The 27,082-nt window shown below is 44.7% G+C and overlaps 1 protein-coding gene and 1 long non-coding RNA gene across 6 annotated transcripts in view; one reads left to right on the top strand and one right to left on the bottom strand.

Moving 5' to 3' along the window:
• Window positions 1-2,084: 2,084 nt before the first annotated feature.
• LOC138841965 (uncharacterized) lies at window positions 2,085-16,709 on the bottom strand. Its single transcript, XR_011376533.1, has 4 exons — window positions 16,404-16,709; window positions 6,120-6,146; window positions 4,643-4,724; window positions 2,085-2,304 (listed from the first exon to the last, which is right to left on the bottom strand). It is a non-coding gene; the product is annotated as an uncharacterized lncRNA (long non-coding RNA).
• An 89-nt stretch (window positions 16,710-16,798) lies between these two features.
• Pias1 (protein inhibitor of activated STAT 1) overlaps window positions 16,799-27,082 on the top strand; it is a 90,706-nt gene continuing 80,422 nt past the window's right edge. The window contains exon 1 of one of the 5 annotated variants that reach the window (XM_070043031.1): window positions 16,799-16,897. In XM_070043031.1, the coding sequence (XP_069899132.1) occupies window positions 16,874-16,897 (24 nt within the window). In that variant the 5' untranslated portion in view covers window positions 16,799-16,873. Of the gene's footprint in view, window positions 16,898-16,953; window positions 17,018-17,749; window positions 17,796-18,358; window positions 18,412-27,082 lie in introns of those variants that run through there. The other 4 variants (XM_070043032.1, XM_070043030.1, XM_070043033.1 and 1 more) reach the window with 4 other exon arrangements.

The following is a 27,082-nucleotide window of genomic DNA, read 5'->3' as shown; positions in this document are numbered from 1 at the left end:
AAGGGAGCAGGCGAAGCTGTGTTACATTGATTAATGCTCAGTAAGTTCCTGCGGTAACTAGGGACCTGGGCAGGAGCAGGCAAGAGAGATACTGAGGGACAAGCTGCCTAGGCCAGAAGAGATCCTCAGAGCATTTGGGAGTGGGACTAATGCTGGGGTAACCAGCAGGTAACCAAGTAACAACAGAGTTTTGTTTTGTTTTTGCCAGACCTGGGGTTTGAACTCAGGGCCTGGGCACTGTCCCTGAGCTTCTTTTGCTCAAGGCTAGTGCTCTACCACTGAAGCCAGAGTGCCACTTCCAGCTTTTTCTGTGTATGTGGTACTGAGGAATCAAACCCAAGGCTTCATGCATGCTAGGCAAGCATTCTACCACTAAGCCACATTCCCAGCCCCCAGAGTTGTTTAATCATTGACTGTCCCACACTTTTCCTTCTATTATTTTGTAACTGGACAGGGTCAAGTGAAGGGGAACAGTGTTGATAAGACTGTAAAAGCCTTGAAGTAAGTCTGCATAGTCAGGCCTCTGGGATCTGACCAGCTCAGACCAGGATTCTCCTTTAGGCTGGAAGGCCAGGAGGTCTTTAGCCAATCGAACATCTTACTGAACATTGGAGCTGCTTCCTATAGAGAAAGAAGCTATCCAGGATCAAAGAGCCAAATTCAGTTTCCTCAAAGCAGAAAAAGATAGTTCCAGGTAATAGGTTCTTGGTGGTAGATTTTTGGGCACCCATTGTACCATTTCTGGGCCCAGATTGGCTAGACCGTAGACACCGTAATGGGGAAATGGGAAAGATCTTTGTATCTGGCTTAAGTCAAGGAAGAGCAACTCAGCAGTGACCAAGAGGCACTTAGGCATTTAGACGAACTGGGCGCTGGTGGCTCATGCCTGTAATCCTAGCCACTAAGGAGGCTGAGATCTGAGGATCATAGTTCAAAGCCAGCCCTGGCAGGAAAGTCCATGAGACTCTTTTTTTTTGGGGGGGGGTCAGTTGTGGGGCCTGAACTCTGGGTCTGGGCACTGTCCCTCAGCTCTTCAGCTCAAGGCTAGCACTCTACCACTTGAGCCACAGCGCCACTTCCAGCTTTTTTCTTTTTGCTTATGTAGTGCTGAGGAATCGAACCCAGAGCCTCATGCATGTAAGGCAAGCGCTCTACCACTGAGCCACCTTCCCAGCCCCTCCATGAGACTCTTATCTCCAGTAAACCACTAGGAAACCAGAAGTGGTGCTGTGGCTCAAAGTGGTAGAGCATTAGCCTTGAGGAAAAAAACTCAGGGACAGCATCAGGCCCAGAGTTCAAATCCCACAACTGACAAAAGCAAAAGTGCGCGCGCACGCACACACACATTTAGTCCTTCAAGCTTCCCAGAATGACTATACAATTCTAGGAAGAAAGTTCAGCAGTATGTCAACCACTATCGTGGAAAAAGGGTTCTTAAAGTCAATTCAATTTGATTTCAGAAAGACAGATAAAGCTGTGAATGGGTTGCTCACACCTGTAATCCTAGCTACTCAAGAGGCTGAGATATGAGGGTCAAAGTTCAAAGCTAGCCTAGGTAGAAAAGTCCATAGGACTCTTATCTCCAAATAACCAGGAAAAAAAATGGAGGTAGAGGTGATAGAAGTGGTGCCATGCCATCCTGAATTTAAAAAGCCAAGTGAGATTTTAAGGCCCTGAATTCAAGCCCTAGATACCACACACACACACACACTCTAGGATAGCCAGGTGCTGCTGGCTCACACCTGTAATCCTAGCTACTCAGGAGGCTGAGATTTGAAGATCACAATTCAAGTTAGACTCATACCACCAATTAATCACTGAAAAAGCTGCAAGTGGCTTGGTCTTTCAAGTGGTCGACTTGAGCTAGCCCTGAGCAAAAGGAGCTCAGGAACAGCACCCAGGCTGTAGTCCAAGCCCCAGGAACTGGCAGAGGGGGGAGGGGAGAGAGGGAGGGGGAGAGGGACAGGGAGAGGGAGAAGGAAAGAAGGAAGGAAGGAAGGAAGGAAAGAAGGAAAGAAGGAAGGAAGGAAGGAAAGAAGAAAGAAAAAAGACAGATAAGATTTTTTATAAGATTTTTTATAAGATTTTTTTAAATATCCAAATGTTATGGAGCAAATACTTGCCACTTGCTTTTCAGAGGGTATAAGACATGACTAGACCTGCCGTTTCAAAGATCACTTTGGCAGTTGATAGCAGATATAATGAAGGAGAAACAGGCCAGGAGCCATCATGGCAGTCCAGGAGAGGGCAAGCCAGCACAAGGACAGTAAACTGGAGGCAGAATGGACTCATCTTAGCAGCCAACTAGAAAGTAAAAAGTAAGAGGGAGCAGGTAAGAATGGTAATAACACCACGGTCTTGCATCTTCATAGTGCAGTAGAATCACCTGGAATTTTTGTGTTTTTTTTTCTTTTTTTTAGCTTCTTCACTCAAAGTACAATTAAGGCTGAACTGCTGTTCATGATACCAGTTTACAGGCTGTTGGTAGCCACAGTGAGGGATAACTACTACGATTTCAAACTTAGTACACAGAGTGATAGGGACGATATTAAATGAGATGGGGAACAAATAGTTCTTTGTGGTTAGGGTGTAAAATAGGTGGAGAAGGAAGAGGAAGAGCAAGTTCAGGCAGAAAGTAATGAGTTTGGGTTGGGAAGTGCTGATGCAATTATAGTGTCCTGGAGGTGATAGAAAGAGCATCTGTATTTGAATTTAGCCAGCAATAATTCATACACCTCTGTACCAATGTGCCAATTTAGGAAAGCAGGTGAGGAAATTTACAGAATTTTTTTCAGTTATTAAGTAGAACATTATTGAAATAAACTTATATGAATTTGAGTGTTAATTACATCATGTTAAAATTAAAGGTGGCAAATAATTATTTGTCATCCTCTTTTTTTTTTTTTTTTGGTACTGGGGATTGGACCTGGTGTATTCTAAGCACATTCTCCACCACCACGCTGTTTCCTCAGTGCCTATTTCTTTTCTTTTCTTTTCTTTTGGTGCCAGTCCTAGGCTTGAACTCAGAGCATGGGTGCTATCCCTGAGCCTCTGTGCTCAAAGCTAGTGTTCTACCACTTGAGCCACAGCCCCACTTCCAGTTTTTGGTGGTTAATTAGAGATAATGAGTCTCACAGGCCAGGAGCGGGTGGCTCTCGCCTATAATCCTACCTACTCTGGAGACTGAGAAATGAGGATCACAGTTCAAAGCCAGCCCCGGGCAGGAGAGTCCAAGTGACCCTGTGGCTCAAGCGGTAGAGTGCTTGCCTTGAGCTGAAGAGTTCAGGGACAGTGCCCAGGCCCAGAGTTCAAGCCCCATGACTGACAAAAAAAAAGTCTCATGGATGTTTCCTGCCTGGGCTGGTTTTGAACTGTAATCCTCAGATCTCAGGCTTCTGAGTAACTAAGATTACAGGCATGAGCCTCTGGTACCAACTCAGTGCCTATTTCTTATTTTCTAACTGCATTTTTTTTTTTTTTGGTTTCATAACCCAGGTCACATGGGAGAATTCATCATTTCCATATCCTAAGTTCATAACTGTCCTGAATATAAGCAAACACACTGAAGGAGGGATTTCTTCCTTTTTTCTTTCTTTCTTTCTTTCTTGCTTGCTTTTCTTGTACTACAGCCCAAACTTAAGAGCCTTGTGCTCTCTCAGCTTTCTATTCATGGTTAACTGGCACTCTATCACTTGAGCCATGCTTCCAACCCTGAAGCTTAATCTTTAATCATGTATATATATATATATATATATATATATATATATATATATATATATATATATATAATTTTTTTTTTTGCTGGTCCTGGGGCTTGAACTCAGGGCCTGGGCACTGTCCCTGAGCTTCTTTGTGTTCAAGGCTAGCACTCTACCACTTAAGCCACAGTGTCACTTCCAGCTCTTTCCTGCCTGAGTTGACTTTGAGCTGCAATCCTCAGATCTCAGCCTCCTGAGTAGCTAGGATTACAGGCATGAGCCACCATAAATTTTTATTGGTACATATTAATTGTACAATGTGGGCAGCTTTGTTGTGCTATTACTATATATATACATTTAATCTACTTGGAGCAAGTATATTACAAGTATTTCTTATCTCCCCTCCCACAACTTTTTCGATTCCAGATTCCCAGGGAAGTAACTTCTTGGCTTAGTTTGCTCAGATACATAGTTTTGGACTTAATGAAAGTTTATTCTATAAAATAAAGGTGAAGGAAACATGAGAACCAGACCACCTCCCCCCCCAAAAAAATCTAGTAGGCAGTCTACTTGACTGATAACACAAGCCTTTAATATAAGAACAGGAGAGTAGGGGAGAAGGACCAGGGGATTATGAGTTCAAGGCCAGCCTGATCTTCAATGTAAAATCTAGCCAAAACAAACAAACAAACAACAGCAACAACAACAACAAAAAAACTGGAGAGGCTGATTATCTGATGATTAGAGTTTCAATCCAGCCCCGAGAAAGAAAGCCAAATGGCTAAAACAAAAAAGAAGATGGAAGTAGAGCTGTAGCTCAAGTGATAGAGCACTAGCCTTGAACATAAAAGCTCAGGGACAGGGCCCAGGCCCTGAGTTTAAATCCTAGGACCAGTACAAAATAATAAATATATAAAAGAGCCAAGCCAAGCATAGTGACTTACATCTGTAATTTACATCTGTACTTGAGAGATAGAAACTGGAAGAATCACAGCCAGCTGGGGCAAAAAGTTGATGAAACCTTATCTGAAAAATAACCAAAAGCAAAATTTTTTTAAAACAAAAAGGCCTTGGAATATGGCTCAAGTGGTAGACCCCTGCCTAACAAGTATAAGTCCCTGAGTTCAAACCCCAGAACCACCAAAGAAGTCTCTGCATGTTTATGTCCATTTTTATCTTAGGAGAAAATACATTATTTGTCCTCGAGTCCACTAAATATGATTTTTTTTTGTCAGTTGTGGGACTTGAACTCTGGGCCTGGGCACTGTACCTGACCTCTTCAGCTCAAGACTAGCCCTCTACCACTTGAGCCACGGCACCACTTCCAGTTTTCTGGTGGTTAATTGGAGATAAGAATTTCACGGACTTTCCTGACCAGGCTGGCTTTGAACTGAGATCCTCAGATCTCAGTCTCCTGAGTAGCTAGGATTATAGGCGTGAGCCATCGGCACCCAGCTTAAATGATTTTTTAAAGTGACAGCTGTCTCATGTGACTAGTCATCCGAAACTTTATAGGAAAACTCATTGTTTTTACTTCAGCCTATGTCAAAACCAAGATATCAAAAACCAAGTGTTTTCTCTTGTAAAGGGATGAACAACTCCTGAGGGTGTCAGGCTAACATAATATATAAGCCTAGCCCAGGGGAGGCGGGTGGGAGGAAGGAATAAGAAGGAGGGAAGAAAAGGAGGAAAGGGAGGGAAGATGGAGAGAGGAAGGCAGGCAGAGGAGGGGAGCTGAGCTCCAGGCAGGGCAGGAACCACTGGACCTCTACTCACTGTCCAATGTTCTAGGTCCACGCTGAGATGGGGTGAAATATAGTGTGATTGTGAACTGTGTACCACAAATAAGACTGAAGTTGCCCCATCTTTCACTGTGAAATGTCTGCAGTTGGTAGGTCTCACGGCTATTTAGAGTGATTGGTTTAGGGCTTGGCTGGCTTCTAAGTTCATTAACTTCTTTTTTTTTTTTTTTTGTCGGTCGTGGGGCTTGAACTCTGGGCCTGGGAGCTGTCCCTCAGCTCTTCAGCTCAAGGCGAGCGCTCTACCACTTGAGCTACAGCGCCACTTCCGGTTTTCTGGTGGTTTATTGGAGATAGGAGTCTCACGGTCTCTCCTGCCCGGGCTGGCTTTGAACCGCGATCCTCAGATCTCAGCCTCCTGAGTAGCTAGGATTACAGGCGTGAGCCACCAGCGCCCGGCTTTCATTAACTTCTTAATGACCAGCCCAAGGTAAGGAGATCAAAGCACAAATCTGTGGACTTGCACAAGTGCCAGGGCTGACACTGGGACTCTTCACAATCTTCCTTTCTTTGACTGTGAGCAACTGAAGGCAGGGTGGTCTTGAACCTAGATTCCAGGTGGTCTTGACCATTGCAGGGCTCTGGTATCTGAAGACAGGGTGGTCTAGAACAGGCATCTTACCTTCTTGAGCTGGTTCTTGGTATATTTCTGAAAGAAAAAAAAATCTCGCTATAAATTTCCATAATTTCTGAAACACCGAATATCCCTCAGCCCTGAATCTTGGCAAAGGTTAAGACTCAGTTAAAAGGGGAAGGTGGAAGAGAGCCTGACTAGCAAGCACAAGTCCTGTATTCAAACCCCACAAAAAAAAAGAAATGTAAATTACCCCAATCTGATCAGTGCCGACTGTACACCTGGGTTGCCATTCATATGTACAATTATTGCATATAAATAAAAAGAAAGTTGTATAAGAAGAAGACTATGCAGTTGATTCTGTCCCTATACTGGTTGAAGAAAGGTACTGTGCTTATCAATCATTCAGCAAATGTTCCTCAGGAACTTTCTAAGGCACAATGTAAAAGACAGAGAATTATAGTCTGTTTAGGAGTTTATGGCCTATTTGCCAGCAACAACAAACAGATATTCAAATAAAGATGTTCCACAATCAGTTACAATGAGGTTATATACTTAGAGATGAAAATATGTATGTTAAAGATAATTTTAAATGTGGCAGCGTGGCTTATATCTGTCACCCCAAGTACTTGCAAAAGAGACAGAGATAGGAGGATCACAGCTCCAGGCCAGGCCAGGCCAGACCAAAAAGTTATCTAGACCCTATCTCAACTAACAAGCTAGAGGTAAAGGCTCACATCTGTCATCTCAGCTACGTGGGCGGGTGTAGGTAAAAGGATGACAGTCAGGCTGGCCTAGACAAAAAGTGCAAGACTTTACCTGAAAAATTAGCTAAAAGAGAAGAAAGCTAGGCATGTAGAATGCTTGCTTACCAAGTGCAAGGCTGTAAGTTCAAACCCCAGTACTGCCAAAAATAAATAAATAAATAAATAACTGTAAGTTGGAGAACCATAGCCCTTGGCCCAGGCAAAAAGTATGAAACACTATCTTTAAAAATATAGCAAGGAGCCAGGTGGCAGCGGTGGCTCACGCCTGTAATCCTAGCTACTCAGGAGGCTGAGATATGAGGATCACGGTTCAAAGCCAGCTGGGGCAGGAAAGTCTGTGAGACTCTTATCTCCAATAAACCAGAAGTGGCATTGTGGCTCAAGCAGTAGAGCACTCACCTTGAGCTGAAGAACTGAGGGATAGCTCCCAGGCCCAGAGTTCAAGCCCCATGACTATATATGGCAAGGGACTAGGAATGTGGCTTAGTGGTAGAGTGTTTGACTAGCATGCATGGAGTTCTGGGTTCAATTCCTCAGTCAGTACCATATAAACAGAAACAGCAGGAAGTGGTGCTGTGACTCAAGTGGTAGAGTGCTAACCTTGAGCAAAAGAAGCTCAGGAACAGTACCCAGGCCCTGAGTTCAACCCCCAGGACTGGTACCCCCCCAAAAAAAAAATATATATATGGCAAGGGGCCATGACACAGTGGTGGAATGTAAACCCCAATATTACTAAAACTACAGTACTGCCCTAAAAAATGCACTTAATAAACCCAACATGAAATTAGTGTTTTTTACTTGAAACCAAACTCCAGTAATCCCACATGTCAGATCTATATGCCAAGTAAAGAGACATAATAAAAGGCAGAGAAAGGTGATTTATTATGTGATAGCCACATAAAATCAGCACTTCAGTGTATCTTTAGCCATCTTTTGGGGGTAGAGACAGTGGCCTTATGTTAAATAGGGAGAATTATGGCCCAGCAAAAGCAGCTTTTAAGTTGCCTCTTACAAACCTACCAAACATCATACTTAGCCTAGGCCATTTACATTCGTCTGTTGGTCACAAAGCCTGTTTTATCATAAATTATTGAATGTCTCATTTAATTTATTGCATTCTGTACTGGAAGTGAAAAAAGCACAATGTTTGCATGAGTACATTTTCTTTTACATCATTGTAAAGTTGAAAACACATAAGTCAATTCATTGTAAGGGGGAGCAGAGAAAATGATATACATTCAGTATGAACCATGTTTTGAGTTTTCCAAGCTAGCAATACACAATGGCATGCTGGGCAGTGAGTGTCTGCTGCTATGGGTCACATCTTGAGAGGCAACAGCTGATGCTCCACAGTCTGGTAGGTTCAGTGTATTAAGTATATTTTCAGTTACAACCCACAATCCACCATGAACTGGGCAGCACAGACCTGCCTCAAGAATCAGGAAACTAGCTGGTTTAATTGGAGGGGCCCACAGGAAAAAGCACTGGTCTGATGGGCTGGTGAATGGAGCAGTGTATCTGGGGGTTGCCATCGGGAGTGGCCCGGAAAAGTCCATTGAGAACAGATCAGTAGAAGAAAGTACAAAGGGAAGACAGGGTGAGACAAGATGTTCTGGCGAAGGGGAGCAGGCTGTGCTCAGTCTAGGACACCAGAGAGCTCAGCCTCCCAAAAGGGACAGCTCTCCAAGATCCAGCAGGGCCTCAGGCTGTAGTTAAAGTGCTCATTGTTAATGTTCTTCTTGATGTTATTCCCAAACTGGGCCATTTGTACCGTACAGTTTATTTCATCTCCATTATCTTATCTCAAACTTCCCAGGAGCCTAGGAGGCAGGTTGGGGTGTTCCTTCATTCACAGACCAAGAGCCTGAGGCTGGTCACATGTCCTGGGGAGGAAGGGAGGAGGCTGAGCTCGCCTTCGCGGGGCTACTTTATTCTCCACAGCTGCCCCACCGCCCAGGGGGTCACCTGAAAAGACACCGACTGTACCTTCACGTTTCTGGGGCAAAGAGAGCCATTTGTTCCGCAAGGAGCTGATGAAGTACCAAGGCCCAGAATCTCTGCAGTCCTGCAGAGTAATCAAGCACAGGTTGCTCTCCCAGGCCTCTGCCCCTTGTTAGCAGTTGTGTGATCTCAGATGTGTTATTGACATGACTTTGAGGATCTGGATCCCAGATGCCCTACCCAGGTGACTTGGCCTGAGTTCTTCCCTTTCACCAGAAGGGATGCTGAAGAGCTGGGGGGGGGGGGATTGTCTACCCAGGAGAGATGTGGGGCCACAGGTGGCATTGTACTCTCACAACCAATGGACCTGCCCACATGGCCCCTTGAGGTCCAGCAATGTTGCCAGCTTTGTGTCACCATTAGAATGCTGCCTATGGACACCCAGTCTAGACTAGGCAGCAGCTAGCCCTCTCACGGGCCTTGCTATCTCTCAGGAGGGACCAGGTTCTGTGCTGATCCAGGCCTCTCAGGCCTCTCTTTTCTTCTTTGCCTCCACCAAGGAACTCTATTTTTGCCACTAAACACCATCTGTAACTGCAAATAACCTTCTTTCCATTATAAACCCCCTAATTTTCTCTCAGAATCCTTAGCTTTCTAGAAAACAAAAGCCAGAAAGCTTTGCATATTTCTACCTTCTGCTCTCAGGCATTTTCAAGTTTTCATAGATCGGAGCTGTCTTTTAAACAAGAGCAAAAAAAAAAAAAAAAAAATCAGGAGCCAACCTGTTGTCCTGAAAACAGGACAACCTTTTAAAATTTCAAAATACAGAACCTAGTTGTATAGTCTAGAGACAGCCAAGTTCTTTGAACTATAGAATTAGGGTGAACATAGAGATATAATTAAGAGAAGTTTATTTAATGAGAAAAAAGCCACTGCCAGGTGCTGGCGGCTCACATCTGTAATCCCAGAGACTCAGGAGGCTAAAATCTGAGGATTGTAGCTAGAAGCCAGCCTGTCAGAAAAGTCAGTGATACTCTTATCTTCAATTAACTAGCAAAAAAAGAAAAACAGAAGTGGAAATGTGGTTCAAGAGGCAGAGAGCTTAGTGTGAGTAGAAGAAAAGCTATGCAAGAACACCAGGCCCTGAATTTAAGCCCCAGTACTGGTACAAAAAAGAAGAAAGGGGGAAAGGAAGAAAAGGAACAAAAGCAAGAAGGAAGGAAGGAAGGAAGGAAGGAAGGAAGGAAGGAAGGAGGGAGGGAGGGAAGGGAAGGGAGAAGGAAAGGAGAAGGAAGGGAAGGAAAGGGAAGGGAAGGGAAAGGAAGGAAGGAAGGAAGGAAGGAAAGAAAGAAGCAAAGAAGGAAGAAAGGAAACAAAAACTTAAGGTCTATTGCTTAAAAAAATGAAAGAATTATGCTAAGAGATTAAGAACTGAGGAGGAAATTGCAATTATAAGCAAACCATATATATATATATATATATATATATATATATATATATATATATTATATGCAAACATTTTCTTAGAGGTGAACCTAAAACCCAAAAGGAAAAAGACATGATTGAATATGCGTGAACTGGCTGTACTCTCAGCATCAGGGGTTAATGGGGAGAGAAGGGACTAGAGCCTGAGGGGATGGAGCTAGAGAAAATGACCCTGCCTCAGACTAGCCCCCAAGGGAGTGGGCAGCAGACCAAGACATGGTGTCCGAAGAACACACAGTGCTCAGAGTCAGACAGGAGGAAGTACCTTTGTTCTGGGTCATCAGTTTATTTGGAACAAGACTGTAGCCAGAAGTTGAGGATTTCAAGAACCCTGGTCAGTTCCTCAAAGAGAGAGGCTGTCAAGTGATTTGAAGGCCAACACAGGAAGAGGAAAGAAACACTAAACAACAACAAAAAAGTCTGAAGGCAGAAGCCTTAACACCTAGCTGAATGTAATCCTGAAGCCCCTTTGTGATTGGAAAAGAAAGAACCTCAGGGTATTGCAATGGATGTATAGGATATAGTGCTCCCTTAGTATTCACCGGACACTGGTTCCTGCACCCTGTAGATAACCTAAATCTCAGCATGGTCAAGTTCCTCAGAGAAAATGCTATTAGATTTGCAAATAGCCAACACCATCTTGCTATATAATTTAAATCACCTCTAGATTTTTATAATGCTTAACACTATGTTTGTGTTTTAAAAAGTGTTGTTTATGAAATGACAAGACTGTATGTACTTAGTACAGATGCAGTGTTCTTCAAATACTTCTGAAAACTTGGTTGAACTTTGAGAAACTTTGAGAAAGTAACCTGACTTCTCTCCCTCTTCTTCTTTCCCTCTCCCCCCCTCCCCAGCCCCCACCCCTTGTTCCAGTCCTAGGGCTTGAAGTCAGGACCTGGGTACTATCTTTGGGCTTTCTTGCTCATGGCTAACACTTTACTACTTGAAGCACAGCTATACTTCTAGCTTTTTTTTTTTTTTTTGCCGGTCATGAGGCCTGAACTCTGGGCCTGGGCACCGTCCCTCAGCTCTTCAGGTCAAGGCTAGCACTCTACCACTTGAGCCACAGTGCCACTTCCGGCTTTTTCTGTTTATGTGGTGCTGAGGAATCAAACCCAGGGCCTCATGCTTGCAAGGCATGCACTCTACCGCTGAGCTACCTTCCCAGCCCCTACTTCTAGCTTTTTGGTGGTTAATTGGAGATGAAAGTCTCTTGGACTTTCCTGGTCAGGCGACTTTGAACTGTGATTGTCAGATCTCAGCCTTCTGAGTAGCTAGGATTACAGGTATAATCTACCAGCACCTGACTTTCTTCTCCTTTTTTTTCTTTAACTTTAGCACCTGCCACTGAATGACTTCTGTGAGTCCACTGTCAGATCTCTGGACAAGAGGACCAACAAAGTTGACAGATAACATGAAGCCTCCACTTCAGAGGAGGGAAAGTCAGCCCAGGGAATGAGCAAGAACTTTAAGAATGTTGAACTCAGGATCAAGTCACTTGAACTTGAGTTCTAATGGGGCAACTTGCTATTTATAAGCAAGTCATGGCTCAAGCTTGATTAGTTCTCAAGTATTTAAAGAGAAGCTATAGCTAAGAGCTAGCTATGTCAAGCACCCATGTTTGAGTCTTGTGTTTTTCTTTGTAAAATAAAAGGGTTGAAGTAGACAATCTAAAATTCCTGGATTCAATCTCCAAACCCCAAACCAAAATACAAATAAAACAAAAATGGATGCTACACGTATTGAAACAAACCAACTTGTAAACACATGGTCTGCTAGTACCAGAATATTTGCTACTGACAATGCCTCCAGAAAATCCAGTGTGTATGAGTTCACTGTGTACAGACTCTTCCCTCCACACACTTTGCCTCAGACATACACATAGAATGACAAATCTTTAAAACCATCTAAGTGCTTACCTTTATTTTTTTAATTCATTAGATTTTATTTTTTGTCGGTCGTGGGGCTTGAACTCTGGGCTTGGGCGTTGTCCCTGTGCTCTTCAGCTCAAGGCAAGAGCTCTACAGCTCCAGTCACAGCATCACTTCCAGTTTTCTAGTGGTTTATTGGAGATAAGAGTCTCATGGAGTTTCCCGCCTGGACTGGCTTTGAACCATGATCCTCAGATCTCAGCCTCCAGAGTAGCTAGGATTACAGGCGTGAGCCACTGGCACCTGGCCTAATTCATTAGATTTTAAATGGTCTGAATATAGTTCTGAGTACATTCCTTACACTTATTTAAACAAAGCCCAGCCATGGTGATTACAGTCAGGTTTTTTGCTCACCCCTTGCACACTTTATCACAATTTTATCTTAGGGCTAAGCATTTGTCCCTCCAAAGCACTTTGTATCTGAAAATATTTAATATTTGAATAGTCTTTCAGGAGTTGGCTGTCAGATCCAGAGTTTTCTATTGAGCTGTGGTAAAAGAAGTTAAAGGGCTGGGGAACCAGCAACACTTCTTTTCTTTCCTTTCTTTCTTTTTTTTAAATATATATATTTTTATTGTAAAGATACTGTACAGAAGGGTGACAGTTATATGAGCAAGGTAATGAGTCCATTTCCTATCGAGCATTGTTACCCCCTCTTTCCTTTCCTTCCTTCCTTGAGCCACCAGCACCCAGGTACGGTAATCTTGTGTCTACTCTCCCCATGAGGCTGAATGCTGGCGGGTGAAGGACCAGGGATCCACTGCAGTTTTTGGCTTGCCATAATGGATATTTGTGGTACTCCTATAGTAAAATATCATCAGTCATCAGTAACAGTGCTTAGTACATGCAAAACAGTCTCTCTGGTGCTGTACAAGATGCAAAAGAAAGGAAAGGAAGATGAACATTTATTGGCTTAAGTGGTAGAGCATTTGTCTAGCAAATTCATGGTCTGGAATTCAAACCCCACCAGTACTATCCCCCCCAAAATGTATTTAGTATTTGTTTTATTGGACACACACACACACACACACACACACACACACACACACACACACACACACACACACACACACACACACTAGCACTCAATCAGCAATAATAATGACAATAAAAAGTATTGTGAAGTACTATGGGCTACATGTTCAATGCATTATATGTAGTTAGTGTATCTATACAGATACAGATCTTTTTATGGTGCAGGGGATGGAACCCAGTGCTCTATGAATGTTAAGCAAACATTCTACCTCTGAACTATACTCCCAGCCAGTATATTTTCTCTTGTTATTTTATTCATTTATGCAATGATTTTTTTTTCTTTTTTGTCAGTCATGGGGCTTGAACTGTGGGCCTGGGCACTGTCCCTAGTTCTTCAGCTCAAGGTGAGCACTCCACCACTGGAGCCACAGCTCCACTTCCAGTTTTCTGGTGGTTAATTGGAGATAAGAGTCTCACAGACTTTCCTGCCTGGGCTGGCTTTAAACTGGGATCCTCAGATCTCAGCCTCCTGTGTAGCTAGTATTACAGGCGTGAGCCACTGGCACCCAGCTAGGTGTGAAACTCTTGACTGGAAGAAGGTGATGGTAGTAAAGATGAAGAAAAATGGACTGGCTTGGATTATCTCGGTGGCAGTCAGCTGAACTGGCTGAGGGTTGGATGTGTTGAAAAAAGAAGTGATGTTCTAGACTTCTGGCTTAAGTAAATAATGGTGCCAGTCAGTAAGAATAATGGGAAGGAGCTGGACTGGGAGCAAAATCATTTTGGCATGCTGAATTTGAAATGAGACCTGACAGAGACACTAAGCAGCCAATTACATTTTTTTTGGGGGGGGGTCCTGTCGTGGGGCCTGAACTCTGGGCTTGGGCATTGTCCCTCAGTTCTTCAGCTCAAGGCTAGCACTCTAGACACAGCACCACTTCCGGCTTTTGTTTTTCCCCTTTTTGCTCATGTGGTGCTGAGGAATGGAACTCAGGGCCTCACGCATGCAAGGCTAGCACTCTACCACCGAGCCACCTTCCCAGCCCAGCCAACTGCATTTGTAAATCTGTGGTTTTGGTGGAGAGGTCCAAGCCAGAAATGTGTCATCTCATAGACCTTAAATCTAGTTGTTGAACGGTGTCAATAAATACTAGCATAATCGGGAATGAGGACTGAGCCCTAGAGTATCTCATTTAAAGATTGGACAGAGCAACAGTCAGTGAAGCCTACTAAAAAGGAAGCCCAAGAAGGGACAAGAATATTAAGACAGTATGATGTGGAGTGGAGGAAAGATTATGAGGGAAAGTGTTTCAAGAGAAAGGAAGTATGTCAACTGTTCCCCCTAGTCAATTTAGATAAGACTAGAATTGAAGAGTTGGCTTTGGAAACCAAGAGATGATTAGGAGTCTCGATAAATGATCCTGGTGATAGAAGTCAAAGCTGACAAGTACCATAGAAAGATGAGAAATCTTTTTGAGAATTTATGCAGTAAAGAAAGCAGAGAAACAATCTTGAGGCAGTATTGGAGTCAAGGGAGGGTGGGGACCTACTGAAGTCGGTAGCTGATGCTTTTGCTCATTGGTTGGCACTCCAACCCAAAGGAAATTATAGCTCAATGGAATTTCTATATATTTATATGCTGATGAGTAGGATTCAGTAGAAAAGGGGGGAAACCCCACAAACTTAGGATGTTGGGTGGACAAGGTAATTGTAGGAGTGAAGTCTGGAGAAATGTGGGAGTGAAAGGAATCTAGGTTGCTGGCCTGGCCTTCTTGGACACTACATTATTATTATTTTTTTTTTTATTCCGGTCATGGGGCCTGAACTCTGGGCCTGGGCGCTGTCCCTCAGCTCTTCAGCTCAAGGCTAGCACTCTACCACTTGAGCCACAGCGCCACTTCCGGCTTTTTTCTTATGTGGTCCTGAGGAATCGAACCCAGGGCATCGAGCATGCAAGGCAAGTGCTCTACCACTGAGCCATATTCCCAGCCCTTGGACACTACATAATAACGGGAATGTTAGTGTGCAGATAAGGGTAGTTTTTTTTTTCTTTTTGCTTATGTGGTGCTGAGGAATCGAACCCAGGGCCTCATGCATGCAAGGCAAGTGCTCTACCACTGAGCCACCTTCCCAGCCCCAAGATAAGGGTAGTTTTGATGGTGAGAAGATAGTTCATGCCAGGTATATCTTGTTTTTTTTTTTTTTTTTTTCATGAAGTGTGGGGCAAAACTGGTCAGTGTAGGAGTGTAGGAGGCTTTCAGTGGAGTAGAAATGGATGAAATTATCTGTGATTAAATATCAATGAAGTGGAGGAAGCCCTTGCAGGATAAAGCACATCTCTCAAACCTTTTTGTCTCCCTCTCACTGGGCGCTTTGCTCCTTTGGGCTCTTTATTTCCATGTTTGTTTTTTGCAAGGGTCTTTGAATTCAGGGCCTCAGGCCTCTTTGCTTGAGGTTAGGTTAGCACCCTACCACTTGAACCACAGCTCCACTTCCAGCCTTTTGGTGGTTAATTGCAGATAAGTTTCTCCGTTTTGCCCAAGACCGTCTTTGAATCATGATACTCAGATCCCAACCTCCTGTGTAGCTAGGATTCCAGGTGTGAGCCTGGGGAACTGGGTTTCATTATCATTTGTAGTTGTAAAAATTATTAATTCACCTGGGGGATTTCTTCTCTTCCCCACCTCTCTCCCCAGACCTGACAGCAGGGTTGGTTTTGCTAAGCTCCTGGATGCCGAGGGACAGCAGACAGTCACGGAAATACTTGTTGAATCTGAAATAGGGGGACGTAAGGCCATCTTGTCCTCACCTCGGTCTTGAAGTGTTTGAACAGTCGGTGGGGGATTTTTTTCACCCGGTTTGGAGAACTGCAGGTGTGTCCAGGGTGGTTAAGCTCTGGGGAATTCTGGCCCTCGATGGTCCCGGATGGTTCCCAACTAGGCCTGCTTTGCTTCTGTTAAACACACGCTTTTTTGCTGGATTTAGTTCCTCAGGCCTTTGTAAGCTTTGTATTAACTACATTCGAAACTGCCAGGTTTGGGGGGGGGGGCGGCCATGAATCCATCCCCAGGCCCTGGCTTGGGCCGATCAAGTCTTCAGCGTCTGGTCTTCGGCCACCCAGACACGTTCTCGTCTGGGCAGGCAGTCCCCCCCACCCCGACCCCCGAGCATTCTTTCCCGCATATCTAGCATGGGACTGCGATCTCTCCGGGGCCTTCCTCACACCTTACCGTAGCATGCCCGCTGACAGACCCAGACATTAAACAGAATCCGTTGTGTGGGGCCCATCCGAAGCCGCGCTGGGTGCTGAAGCTGGCGGCCGGGGGCGTTCGTTTCTTCAGAGACGTGCACGCTGTGCCCAAGGAAGGGCTCCGGGCCTGCGCCCCTCGGCCCCGGCCGGGTATCCGGGGACTCCGGCCCGCAGGCGTGGGAGCCGGTAACAGCACAGCCCAAGAGGAAGAAGAGGCGGGGAAGAGCGGCGGAGAGTAACCGCCAGGGCCCGCCGCTTGGCGCCACTATTTAAATAGTACGTGAGGGCTTCGTGGTCGTGCGTGCCCCGGGCGGGGCCGCGAGCGCCGGGAGGGGCGGGGCTGGAGGCGGGGCCGGGCCTGGTCGGGCTGGGCCGGGCCTGGGCGGCGGGAGGGGAGGGCCCGGCGCAGGCCCCGGCGAGGCTCACTGCGCTTGCGCTGACAGACGCAAGATGGCGGACAGTGCGGAACTAAAGGTAAAGCGCAGCTCGAATTCACTTCTAATATTCGGCCGCGGAGACGGCGCCGCTGGAGCCGGGGGGGCTGGGTCCGGCCCCGGGGGCCGCTCCGGCCTGGCTCCACCCGGGCCTGACGCGGTAGGGACTGGTAGGGGGGGCGCCTCGGCCTCTCGGAGGGGGCTCGGCCGAGGCGGGCCGCGGGCCCCGGGCGCCTCGGGGGCGCTGACGGGTCGTCCCCGGCGTGTTATTGTTGTGGACGCGGTCGACGGCGCGGCGGGGAGGGGGCGCGGGTGCGGGCGGGGACCGCCGCGGTCGCCGGGGGCCGCGCGCCTGGGTTCGCGGCGGCCCCCGCCCCCATGGGGAGCCGGCGGGGGGCGGGGTGCTCGCGGGGCGCCGGGAGCCCCGCCGCCGCTTCCTCTTCCTCCCGAGCGCCCGGGGCTCCTGTCAGCGCCCGGCGCGGACCCGGGAGCTCGCCCCGCCGTCCCCGCCGCCCGCCCGCCCGCTCGGCCCTACGCCTGACAGCCGGGGCCGGGCGCCGGCGGGCGGGAGCGCAGTCCTCGGGCGGCGGGCCGGGGCGGGAGAAGCGCCGGCAAAGTTTAGCGAGCCCCGGAGCCGGCGCCGGCCGCGGGGTTCCAGCGGGGTCTGCCCGGCGGGGTCCGCCCGGCGGGGCGCTTGCCCTCCCCCCCTCTCCCCCGGTCCCGATCGCGGCGGGCCAGGGGCGTCGGGTCGGAGCTGTGGTGGTGGGTGGTGAGTGCCGCGGCTCGACGCGTCTGGAGGGCGCGGGCAGCCTCGGGGCGGAGGGGGGGCGGTGTCTCGGCGCACGCCCTGGAGCCCCCCCCCCCTCCCGGGGCGCGGAGTGCGGGGGGTTCCCCGCGCACACCCATGATGGCGATGCCGCGGCTGGCCGAGGTGAACGGTTCGTGTTTATGTCCCCGCCGCTGCCTTTTGTTGTGGGGACATCTTGCTGGCCATGTTGATTGGAACTAAATTCCTCCACCCCCCACCCCCACCCCGCGCCCCACTCCAACCCCCGATAAATAGAACGCCCCTCGGTGCCTCCCCCAACTGTCCCGATCCCTCCCGCCTCGCGGGATCGGAGGGAAGGCGCCCCCACCCGCCCCCCACTCCTCTCCCGCCCCGCGCTCACCTGCGCGGGCGCCGGTGCCCGCACACCCCGCGGCCAGCCCCACCGCCGCCGCCGCCGGGGAGGCGACAAAATGTGGCCCCGCTCGAGTAATTTTGGTGGTGTTTTTTTTTTTTTTTTTTAATTGGTGAGCGAACAGTTCTGAACCAGCGCATGTTATTTCGAGGCTCCCGAAGGCGACATTCCCTTCTCTGCGGTTCCCTGCGCGTGTGAACCACGCAGCTGGGTTGTACCCCAGCCCCGGAGAACTGACAGCTTCTTGTCAAGAGTGGAGATCGGGATAGATCGGGATCAATCTTGGGCGGGGGGTGGGGGGGAGGGGGGAGAGACTTAAACGATGCTTTCTCTTGGTTCTTATAATCAACTTGTAGAAGGAGCCAGACGTGAGGTTTGTTTTGTTTTTGGAGATATCTCTTCTCTTCCTCCACCTCCCCCCCCCTCCCCGGAAAAGCCTGACTGAAAAAGTCATTTCCCTACTAACTTTTGCAATGTTCACGTCTCAAGATTTGAGTGTTAAGGTATTGCCTTTGAAGTGTCATTCTTTTGTTTTGGTTTCCTTCTAATTTGTTCAAGACAGAGAAGACTTAGAATGGATACTTTTATGCCAGTTTCAAACTTGACTGAAAGGAGAAAGCCTCAGGATGTGAAATATTTGGAGATGATTAACTTTGGAAATTAAAAAAAGTACTCAACTGAAGATAGCGTGCTTTGAATAGTTTCTTGTAAAGTGAAGTCGCTTGTGCGGTGATTTTTGTTTTCTAATATTTACTTTGTTAGGAGTTGCATTTGAATGATAGCTAATCAGTTCTATTATACAGAGGCCATAGAGTGAAGCTGGAAAGCTTGTGGGGGCTTTAACAATATACTCTTAACGCTGTCCAAAGAAACTACTGCGAAAGGCACATGCTGGGAGATTTTCTTCTTTGTTCTTTCTCATTTTAAGCAAGTGCCTTAAGGATAGATGGGACCCCTGGTGTGAGTCTTGTTAGGTAAAGTTTCTCTTTACAAAAATGAGCCAGTGTCAAGACAAATACTGAACGCTTGGGGAAATGTTATTTTTGTAAAATTGGTCTCCCTTTTTACTTTCTCCCAAAGCTTGAGTCCTTCCAGAGGAGTCATTTTCTTTTATGTTCCTGTTGTATACTTTTCAAACTGTATTAACTGTTTTCACATGCTGGTATGTCATTGTGTATGCCTGAGGCTGAGGAACTGGTGGTGGACTCTGAGGGACTTAGCTGGTGATGGCTGTGTTAACAGTTTTGTTAATACTTCACTGTAGGGTAGACGAATGGAGAGAAGAAGAGGAGGGAAACGCAGACGGGGTATATTCTATTAAAATGAAGAAGAATGAGGGCAGGGGGAATGGGTAGGAGAGAGTGGGTGAGGATATTGAAAGAGGTGACATTAAGAAATTGTATTCATAAGCTGCTTTGTTAAATGGCAATTCTTTTGTACAACTACTGAAAGATAAAGAAAAATACTTCACTGTGGTTAGATTTCCTTTTCTTTTTGGAGGGATAGGCAGAGGTGATCTTAGGAATGCCTATCATAGTTATTCAAGAATGTGCATATGTAACTGTGCACTTAAATTTGAAAGATGTTTTCTCAGAGTTTTTTGCTTGTGAGTTTTGGAAGTAAACAGCACTCGGCCTAGTAAGGTAGAAAAAACATTAGAGTAAAAATTAAGAAAAGCCAAGAATTTTTTTTTTTAAGTTTTAAATGAAAATACAGTACTTCTAACTAGGAGGCATTGAGTAAATGCAGTGACTTTTTCATTAGCCTAGGTCACAATCCATACAGTTTGGCTGTGGATTGTATTCACAGTCATGTTCCTCATGGTCTTTTGTTTTGTTTTGTGTTTTGCTATTTGTGGGGCTTGAACTCTGGGCCTGGGTGCCGGCCGGCCCTCAGCTCTTCAGTTCAAGGCGCTTAGCACTCTACCACTTGAGCCACAGAGCCACTTCCAGTTTTCTGGTGGCTCATTGGAGATAAGAGTCTCATGGACTTTCCTGCCCAGGCTGGCTTTACAGGGCGATCCTCAGATCTCAGCTTTCTAAGTAGCTAGGATGACAGGTATGAGCCACCAGCACCCTGCTTCCTCGTGGTCTTTTTAGTGACTCCTTTTAAATCTATGGCAGTCTTGCACAGATCAATAGGAAAAACAGATCTGTATTCTCTATTTGAAAAGTGAAGGCTGTAGCACTTAAGAAATTGCCAATAAAAAATTAAATTGTGAGTCATACATGTCAAAACCAGTTCTCTATGCACATTTGTTTATCAAAAGTTTTAATTTTTTGTTAGGGAAATACCCATAAAGTGACTGACGTTTGAGACTGTGAAGGGGGGAACATTGTATTATCTTTAGGAGTTTAAAAAATTAGAAAGTTGTGCTGTCCAGATGATTTTTGTAGTTAAGAATCTGACAGGGGCTGGGAAGGTGGCTCTGTGGTATAGTGCATGCCTTGCATGCATGAGGCCCTGGGTTCGATTCCCACATAATCAGAAAAAGCCAGAAGTGGTGCTGTGGCTCAAGTGGTAGAGCACTAACCTTGAGTTGAAGAGCTGAGGGACAGTGCCCAAGCACAGAGTTCAGGCCCCACAACCAAAAAAAAAAAAAAATCTGACTGTGTGTGTGTGTGTGTGTGTGTGTGTGTGTGTGTGTGTGTGTGTGTGTGTGTGTGTGTGTGTGTGTGTGTGTGTGTGTGTGTGTGTGTGCGCGCGTGCGCGTGCGTGCGTGTCTGGGGCTTGAACTCTGGGCCTGGGCACTGTCCCTCAGCTCTTCAGCTCTACCACTTGAGCCAGTTTTCTGGTGATTAATTGGAGACAGAGTTCAGGCCCCACAACCAAAAAAATCTGACGTGTGTGTGTGTGTGTGTGTGTGTGTGTGTGTGTGTGTGTGTGTGTGTGTGTGTGTGTGTGTGTGTGTGTGTGTGTGTGTGTGTGTGTGTGTGTGTGTGTGTGTCTGGGGCTTGAACTCTGGGCCTGGGCACTGTCCCTCAGCTCTTCAGCTCTACCACTTGAGCCGGTTTTCTGGTGATTAATTGGAGATAAGAGTGTCGTGGTAGCTGGATTCCCGTGGCTCACACCTGTAATCCAAGCTACTCAGGAGGCTGAGATCTGAGGATCACTGTTCAAAGCCAACCCGGGCAGGAAACCAGAAGTGGCACTGCGGCTCAAGAGGTAGCGTGCTCACCTTGAGCTGAAGAGCACAGGGACAATGCCTAAGCCCAAGTTCAAGCCCCAAGACCAACCAAAAACAAAAAAAGTCTCGCAGACTTTCCTGCTGGGGATGGCTTTGAACCTTGATCCTCAAATCTCAGCCTCCTGAGTAGCTAGGATTACAGGCATGTGCCACTAGGGCCTGGCTAATTTGACAGTTTAATGTAGCTCCTCTTAAAGTAGCTCTCCCCTTGCCCCTCCCTTCTTCCCTCTGTCTTCTTTTTCTGCTCCACACTTCTCTCCTGTCTTTCTGCCATTCCCTCTTTTTCAGGCAGGGTCTTACTATGTATCCCAGACTGCTGGAGAACTGGCAGCCCTCCTGTATCAGCTTTCTGAGGATCTTAGGGATGTACCACCACACCTGGTTTCCAAAGGACTTTTTTCTTGACAAGTGTGTGTGTGTGTGTGTGTGTGTGTGTGTGTGTGTGTGTGTGTGTGTGTTAAAGCTCAACCAAGTTACATCGCTGTTTGTATTAATTCAGAAGGAACAGTAGGAAGGAAGAAGTTCATTATTATTTTAGTGGAATAAAGGAATTCAATAGCTAGAGAAGCCATACAAGTATCTTGTTAGAAAATTCAATTGTCATTTTGTCTTGTTTTTATGAAATAACCACTTAGTTTTAATCTTTGTAGTATAATTTTTGCAGCTAAATCTGAAAATTAATGGATTTGATTTTAATCTCCATAACTTGCATTTGTGAAGTGCCACATTTAGATGGTTTTTGTTTTACATCGTTATTTTTGGGAACAACACTTAGAAACAAAATATAAAAAATGTTAGTTTTTACTAGATCTGAGGATCATGGTTTCAAAGACAGTTCAGGCAGGAAAGTCCATGAGACATCTCCAATTAACCACCAGAAAACTGGAAGTGGTACTGTGGCGCAAGTAGTAGAGTGCCTAGCCTTGAGCACAAAGAAGCTCTGGGACAGTTCCCAGGCCCTCAGTTCAAGCCCCAGGACTGGCAAAAAAAAAAAAAAAAAAAAGAAAGAAAGTCCATTTTATTTTTTTAATCTTAGCTTTTAAGTATTTCATGTAACTTTTGAAGTACTGCTTTTTTTCCTTCATGGGTTTCTACTGGGTGACTGCATTGTCTCTCTGCAAAGAGGGTATGGCAGTTCCTGTTGATGGCAGTAGTGTTTAGTGGCCAGTCCACAGCTGAGTAACGTTGTTTCTTTTGGTGAGGAATTTGGGTTCAATATAATGGATACTCTTTCTGGTTGGTAAGTAGGGGTAAGAAAATTAAATAGTTGGTAGTTGTGGTTGTTGTGAAACTCGGAAGAATTTCATAAAAATGGGATTTTTACGAGATGTGCCCTTTAAAAGCAAACAAAATCTTGATTCATTACTTCATAGAATCGATTGTATTGTTTTCTGAAGTATTAGCTCTGGCAGTAAACATATTGTTTTTATTTAATGTTTGAATTATAAGGTTAGTTATATTACTTTTCAGTTCATAACATATCACAAAATCTCCGCTGATCTTTCTAACAGTTTTTTCAGGTAAGGAAATAATAACTCCCTTTTATAGATAAAGGGAGCCTGGAAAGGGTAATACTAGCTCAGGATCCTACAAATAGAAATTTGTGGTAGAGGGCTGCGAAGGTGGCTCAGTGGTAGAGCGCTTACCTTGCATGCCTGAGGCCCTGGATTCGATTCCTCAGCACCACATAAGCAAAAAGAAAAAAGCTGGAAGTGGCGCTGTGGCTCAAGTGGTAGAGCGCTAGCCTTGAGCTGAAGAGCTGAGGGACAGCACCCAGGCCCAGAGTTCAGGCCCCACGACTGGACACCCCCCCCCCCAAAAAAAAAAAAAAAGAATGAAGAAATTTGTGGTAGAAATTTGTGGGTTAGCAGCTTAAAAACACTTTTTGATTTTTTTTTTTTTTTTAATTTGCTGGTTCTGGGACTTGAACTCTGGGCCTGGTTGCTGTCTCCGAGCTTCTTTTTGTTCAAGGCAAGCTCTCTACACTTGAGCTACAGCACCACTTCTGGCTTTTTTGAGTAGTTTATTGGAGATAAGAGTCTCATGGACTTTCCTGCCCAGGCTGTGAAATTATTATTTTTAAGTAGTTGTACAAGGGTTTTCAATTCAACATGTCAGTTTATGAGTACAATGCATCTTGATCATTGCCATTCTTTTCATCATTTGCCCCATTTCTCCTACCACATTCATCCCCTCAGTTTTCCTTCACTGTAGGCCTACTCAAAGGTACATGACCATGAGTTCTAGAGCTAGGATGCCTAGCTCACAAAGAATTGTAGTTATGTTGTTGGTAATATTTTCCCTTTGCTCTATGCTAAAGTATTTTTGGATGTTCTTTATGATTTCTACAAAATTTATAGGAAAAAGTTTAGAATTTCTTAGTTGAAATTATACGTGTTTTTGCAAATACCATTTTGATTGGGAAAATTTCAGAATATTGAAAAGTAAGTAGAAAAATAACACCTATAACATCTGGGTACTAATGCCTATAGACTTTGTTTAAGTGACTATATATTCATCACAAAAAGAGATCACTTTTTTTTTGTACTCTGTTATTTTAATAGCTGTCTTTCTAGGTTAGGTTAGGTTAGGTTTAGGTTACGTTGTATTTTAGTCAGCACATCCTTATAATTACACAATTAAGTTCTTTTTCGTTGTTGTTGTTATTGTTCTTTTCTTTTTTGGTGGAGATGTTGGGTATTTAACCCAGGGCCTTTATACAAAATGTATAGATTTTCAAAAGTTTTACTTTAAATATTAGTACCAAGCATAGTTAGTATTAAGTATATAAATAAATTAGTATAAAATATGTTAATATAGCAAGGTGCTGGTAGCTCATGCCTGTAATCCTAGCTACTCAGGAGGCTGAGATCTGAGGATCCCAGTTCAAAGCCAGCCCGGACAGGAACGTCTGTGAGACTCTTTTTTTTTTTTTTTTTTTAATTTTATTTGTGAACATACTGTACAGAGGAGTTACAATTACATGGGCAGGATAATGCGTACATTTCTTACCAAGCATTGCAGCCTCCTCCTTTGTTTACCCTTCACATAATCCCCCCCCCCCCCCCCAGACTCTTATCTCCAGTTAACCACCAGAAAATTTGGAATTGGAGCTGTGGATCAAGTGGTCATGTGCTCGCCTTGAGCTGAAGAGCTGAGGGCCAGCACCCAGGCCCAGAGTTCAAGCCCCACGATCAAAATAAATAAATAAATAAGTTATATAAATAGATACACACACATACACACACACACACACATATTAATACACTAGACCTTTTATCCACTTAAGTGAGAAAAGCAAGTGGTTTTCTGATTCAAGTGTGTAAGTGAAGTGAATGAGTAATTCTTGCTTTATTCATTCTTTTACATTCATTGTTTCTGGTTTTTACAATGTGTCAGATAAGATTGCTAAATCATGACAGGAATAGATTTTGCACAATGTAAGCAAACATTGCTTTTGAATCAAAACACATGATAAAATATGAAATAGATTGTGAATTATATTTTTTCAAGTATGTATGATTTTGGAGTTTACAGTAATCAATATTATAAGTTTTGTGTCCTATTCTTGCCAGGATTTTTTTTGTGTTTTTTTGTTTTCCCCCTTGGTCAGTAATAGAGGTTGAACTCAGGGCCTGGGCACTGTCCTTGAGCTCTTTTGCTTAAGACTAGCATGTTACTGTTTTGAGCCACAGCACTGGTTTTCTGGTGTTTAATTGGATATAAGAGGCTCACGGATATTCCTCCCTGGATTGGCTTTGAACACTGATCCTTAGATCTCAGCCTCCTGAGTAGCTAGGTTTACAGGTGTGAGCCACTAGGGCCTGGCTATTTTTGCTTATTAAAAATTTTTAAAGTGGAAATGAGAATTTGCTCTGTTTTTTTTTATCTCAAGGCAGATTTATCATGGTGTTAAATTGGTAAGTAATATTAAGTAGTTGGTTATAGAAAAATTACATAAATAGTGAAAACGTTTTTCTATTTCAAAGAGAAATTTACATGGGCTAAACTAGTTAATAAATGCTTAATCTTATGTAAATTAAGAATACTATTTTTTTAAATGACAAGACCACTTTATAGCCCAGCCTGGTCTTAAAAAAGAAGCAATTAATATTTTTACCATATACAACTATGTTTATGGAAAAACTATTGCTTTGTTTTTTGTTTTGTTTTTTGGGGAGACAGATTAATACTTTTTTTCTTGTTGGTCATGGGGCCTGAACTCTGGGCCTGGGCCCTGTCCCTCATCTCTTCAGTTCAAGGCTAGAGCTCTACCACTTGAGCCACAGCACCACTTCCAGCATTTTCTGCTTATGTGGTGTTGAGGAATCAAACCCAGGGCCTCATGCATGCAAAGTAAGCACTCTACCACTGAGCCACCTTCCCAGCCCCACTTTTTTTCATTTTTCTTTTCCTTTTTTTTAAAACTCAAACTTGGGGCTTGCTAGGCTGGCAGTCTACCCCCTAGCCGTATTCTAGTTCTTTTTGTGTTATTTTTTAGATAGAAATCTTGAATTTTTGCCCAAGATCTCTATGTATGCTTGCTAGCTTTGATAGCAGGCACCCGTCATCATATTTGATGTATTTTTTGCCTAGTTTGGCCTTGAACCATGATCTTCTTGAGATCTTTGCCTCCTGAGTAGCTGGAATTACAGGTGTACTTCTCTATGCCTCACCTGATAATTGTTTAGTACACTTTAATTCTAGGTAAATACTTCATACGCTTGAGTTTGTGTTTCCTGGAACTGAGTATGTAGGATAGTACCGAACATTTTGTTTTAGAAGTTAATTGCAGTTTTATTGGTAACTTTAGTAATACAGTAGCTCCCTTTATTTCAAACATCCATTATCACAACCATGTAATCTATCTAAAGGAAGAACATGTATTTGTGAATAGGATATAGTGGTAGTGAAGACTGTCAGTGTTGTTGGGTTTGCATTAAAGTCTTTGATTCTGAGATTTCTGTTACTCTTACCTTTAGTCCCTTCTCTCCCCCCACCCCCCCAACATAATTTTATCATTCACTTTTAGGTTATTTTACTGATCTAACTAAACTGTGATGATGTTAGGACCAAAAGAATAAGATTAGCTTTGAACTTAAAAAAAAAAATCTTAAAGCTCATTTACTGCAAAATCTAACAGATTTTGTCATTTTAGAAAATTTTATCTAACCGCTAGTTTTAAAAATTGGTTTATTTTTGCAGCGTTGGGGGATTGAACCAAAGGTCTTGCACATATGCTACCTCTAAGCTATATCCCTAATCAAAGGCTGGCTAGTTTGTTTTGAGACAGTTTCCATATATAGTCCAGGCTGACCTTGAATCCAGGAATATTCTAGAAACACCCCTCCCCATCATTATTATTTTAAACAGGAACATTTTGCTACTTTATCTGGGCTAGTCTTAAACTCCTGGGATTAAAATTTCAGCCTCAGCCTACAGGTAGCCAAAACTAGCATACATCACTGTACTGATTAGGTTTGGGTCTCATACCTCTCTATATTTGACCTTTTTTTTTTTTTTTTTTGGTTGTGGGACGTGAACTCTGGACCTGGGAGCTGTCCCTAAGCTCTTCAGCTCAAGGCTGCGTACTCTACCACTTGAGCTACAGTACCACTTCTGGTTTTCTGATGGTTTATTGGAGATAAGAGTTTCACAACATTTCTTGCCCGTGCTGGCTTTGCAACACAATCCTCAGATCTCAGCCTCTTGAGTTGCTAGGATGACAGGCGTGAGCCATCAGCACCCGGCTGAATTTTTTTTTTAATAATTTTTTTGGGGGGGTCCGGTCGTGGGGCCTGAACTCTGGGTCTGGGCGCTGTCTCTCAGCTCTTCAGCTCAAGGCTAGACCTCTACT

The sequence above is a fragment of the Dipodomys merriami genome, unplaced genomic scaffold (assembly GCF_024711535.1).
Source record: "Dipodomys merriami isolate MVZ:Mamm:240054 unplaced genomic scaffold, mDipMer1.0.p SCAF_33, whole genome shotgun sequence".
Taxonomy (NCBI): domain Eukaryota; kingdom Metazoa; phylum Chordata; class Mammalia; order Rodentia; family Heteromyidae; genus Dipodomys; species Dipodomys merriami.
This window is presented reverse-complemented; position numbering and strand designations above follow the sequence as displayed.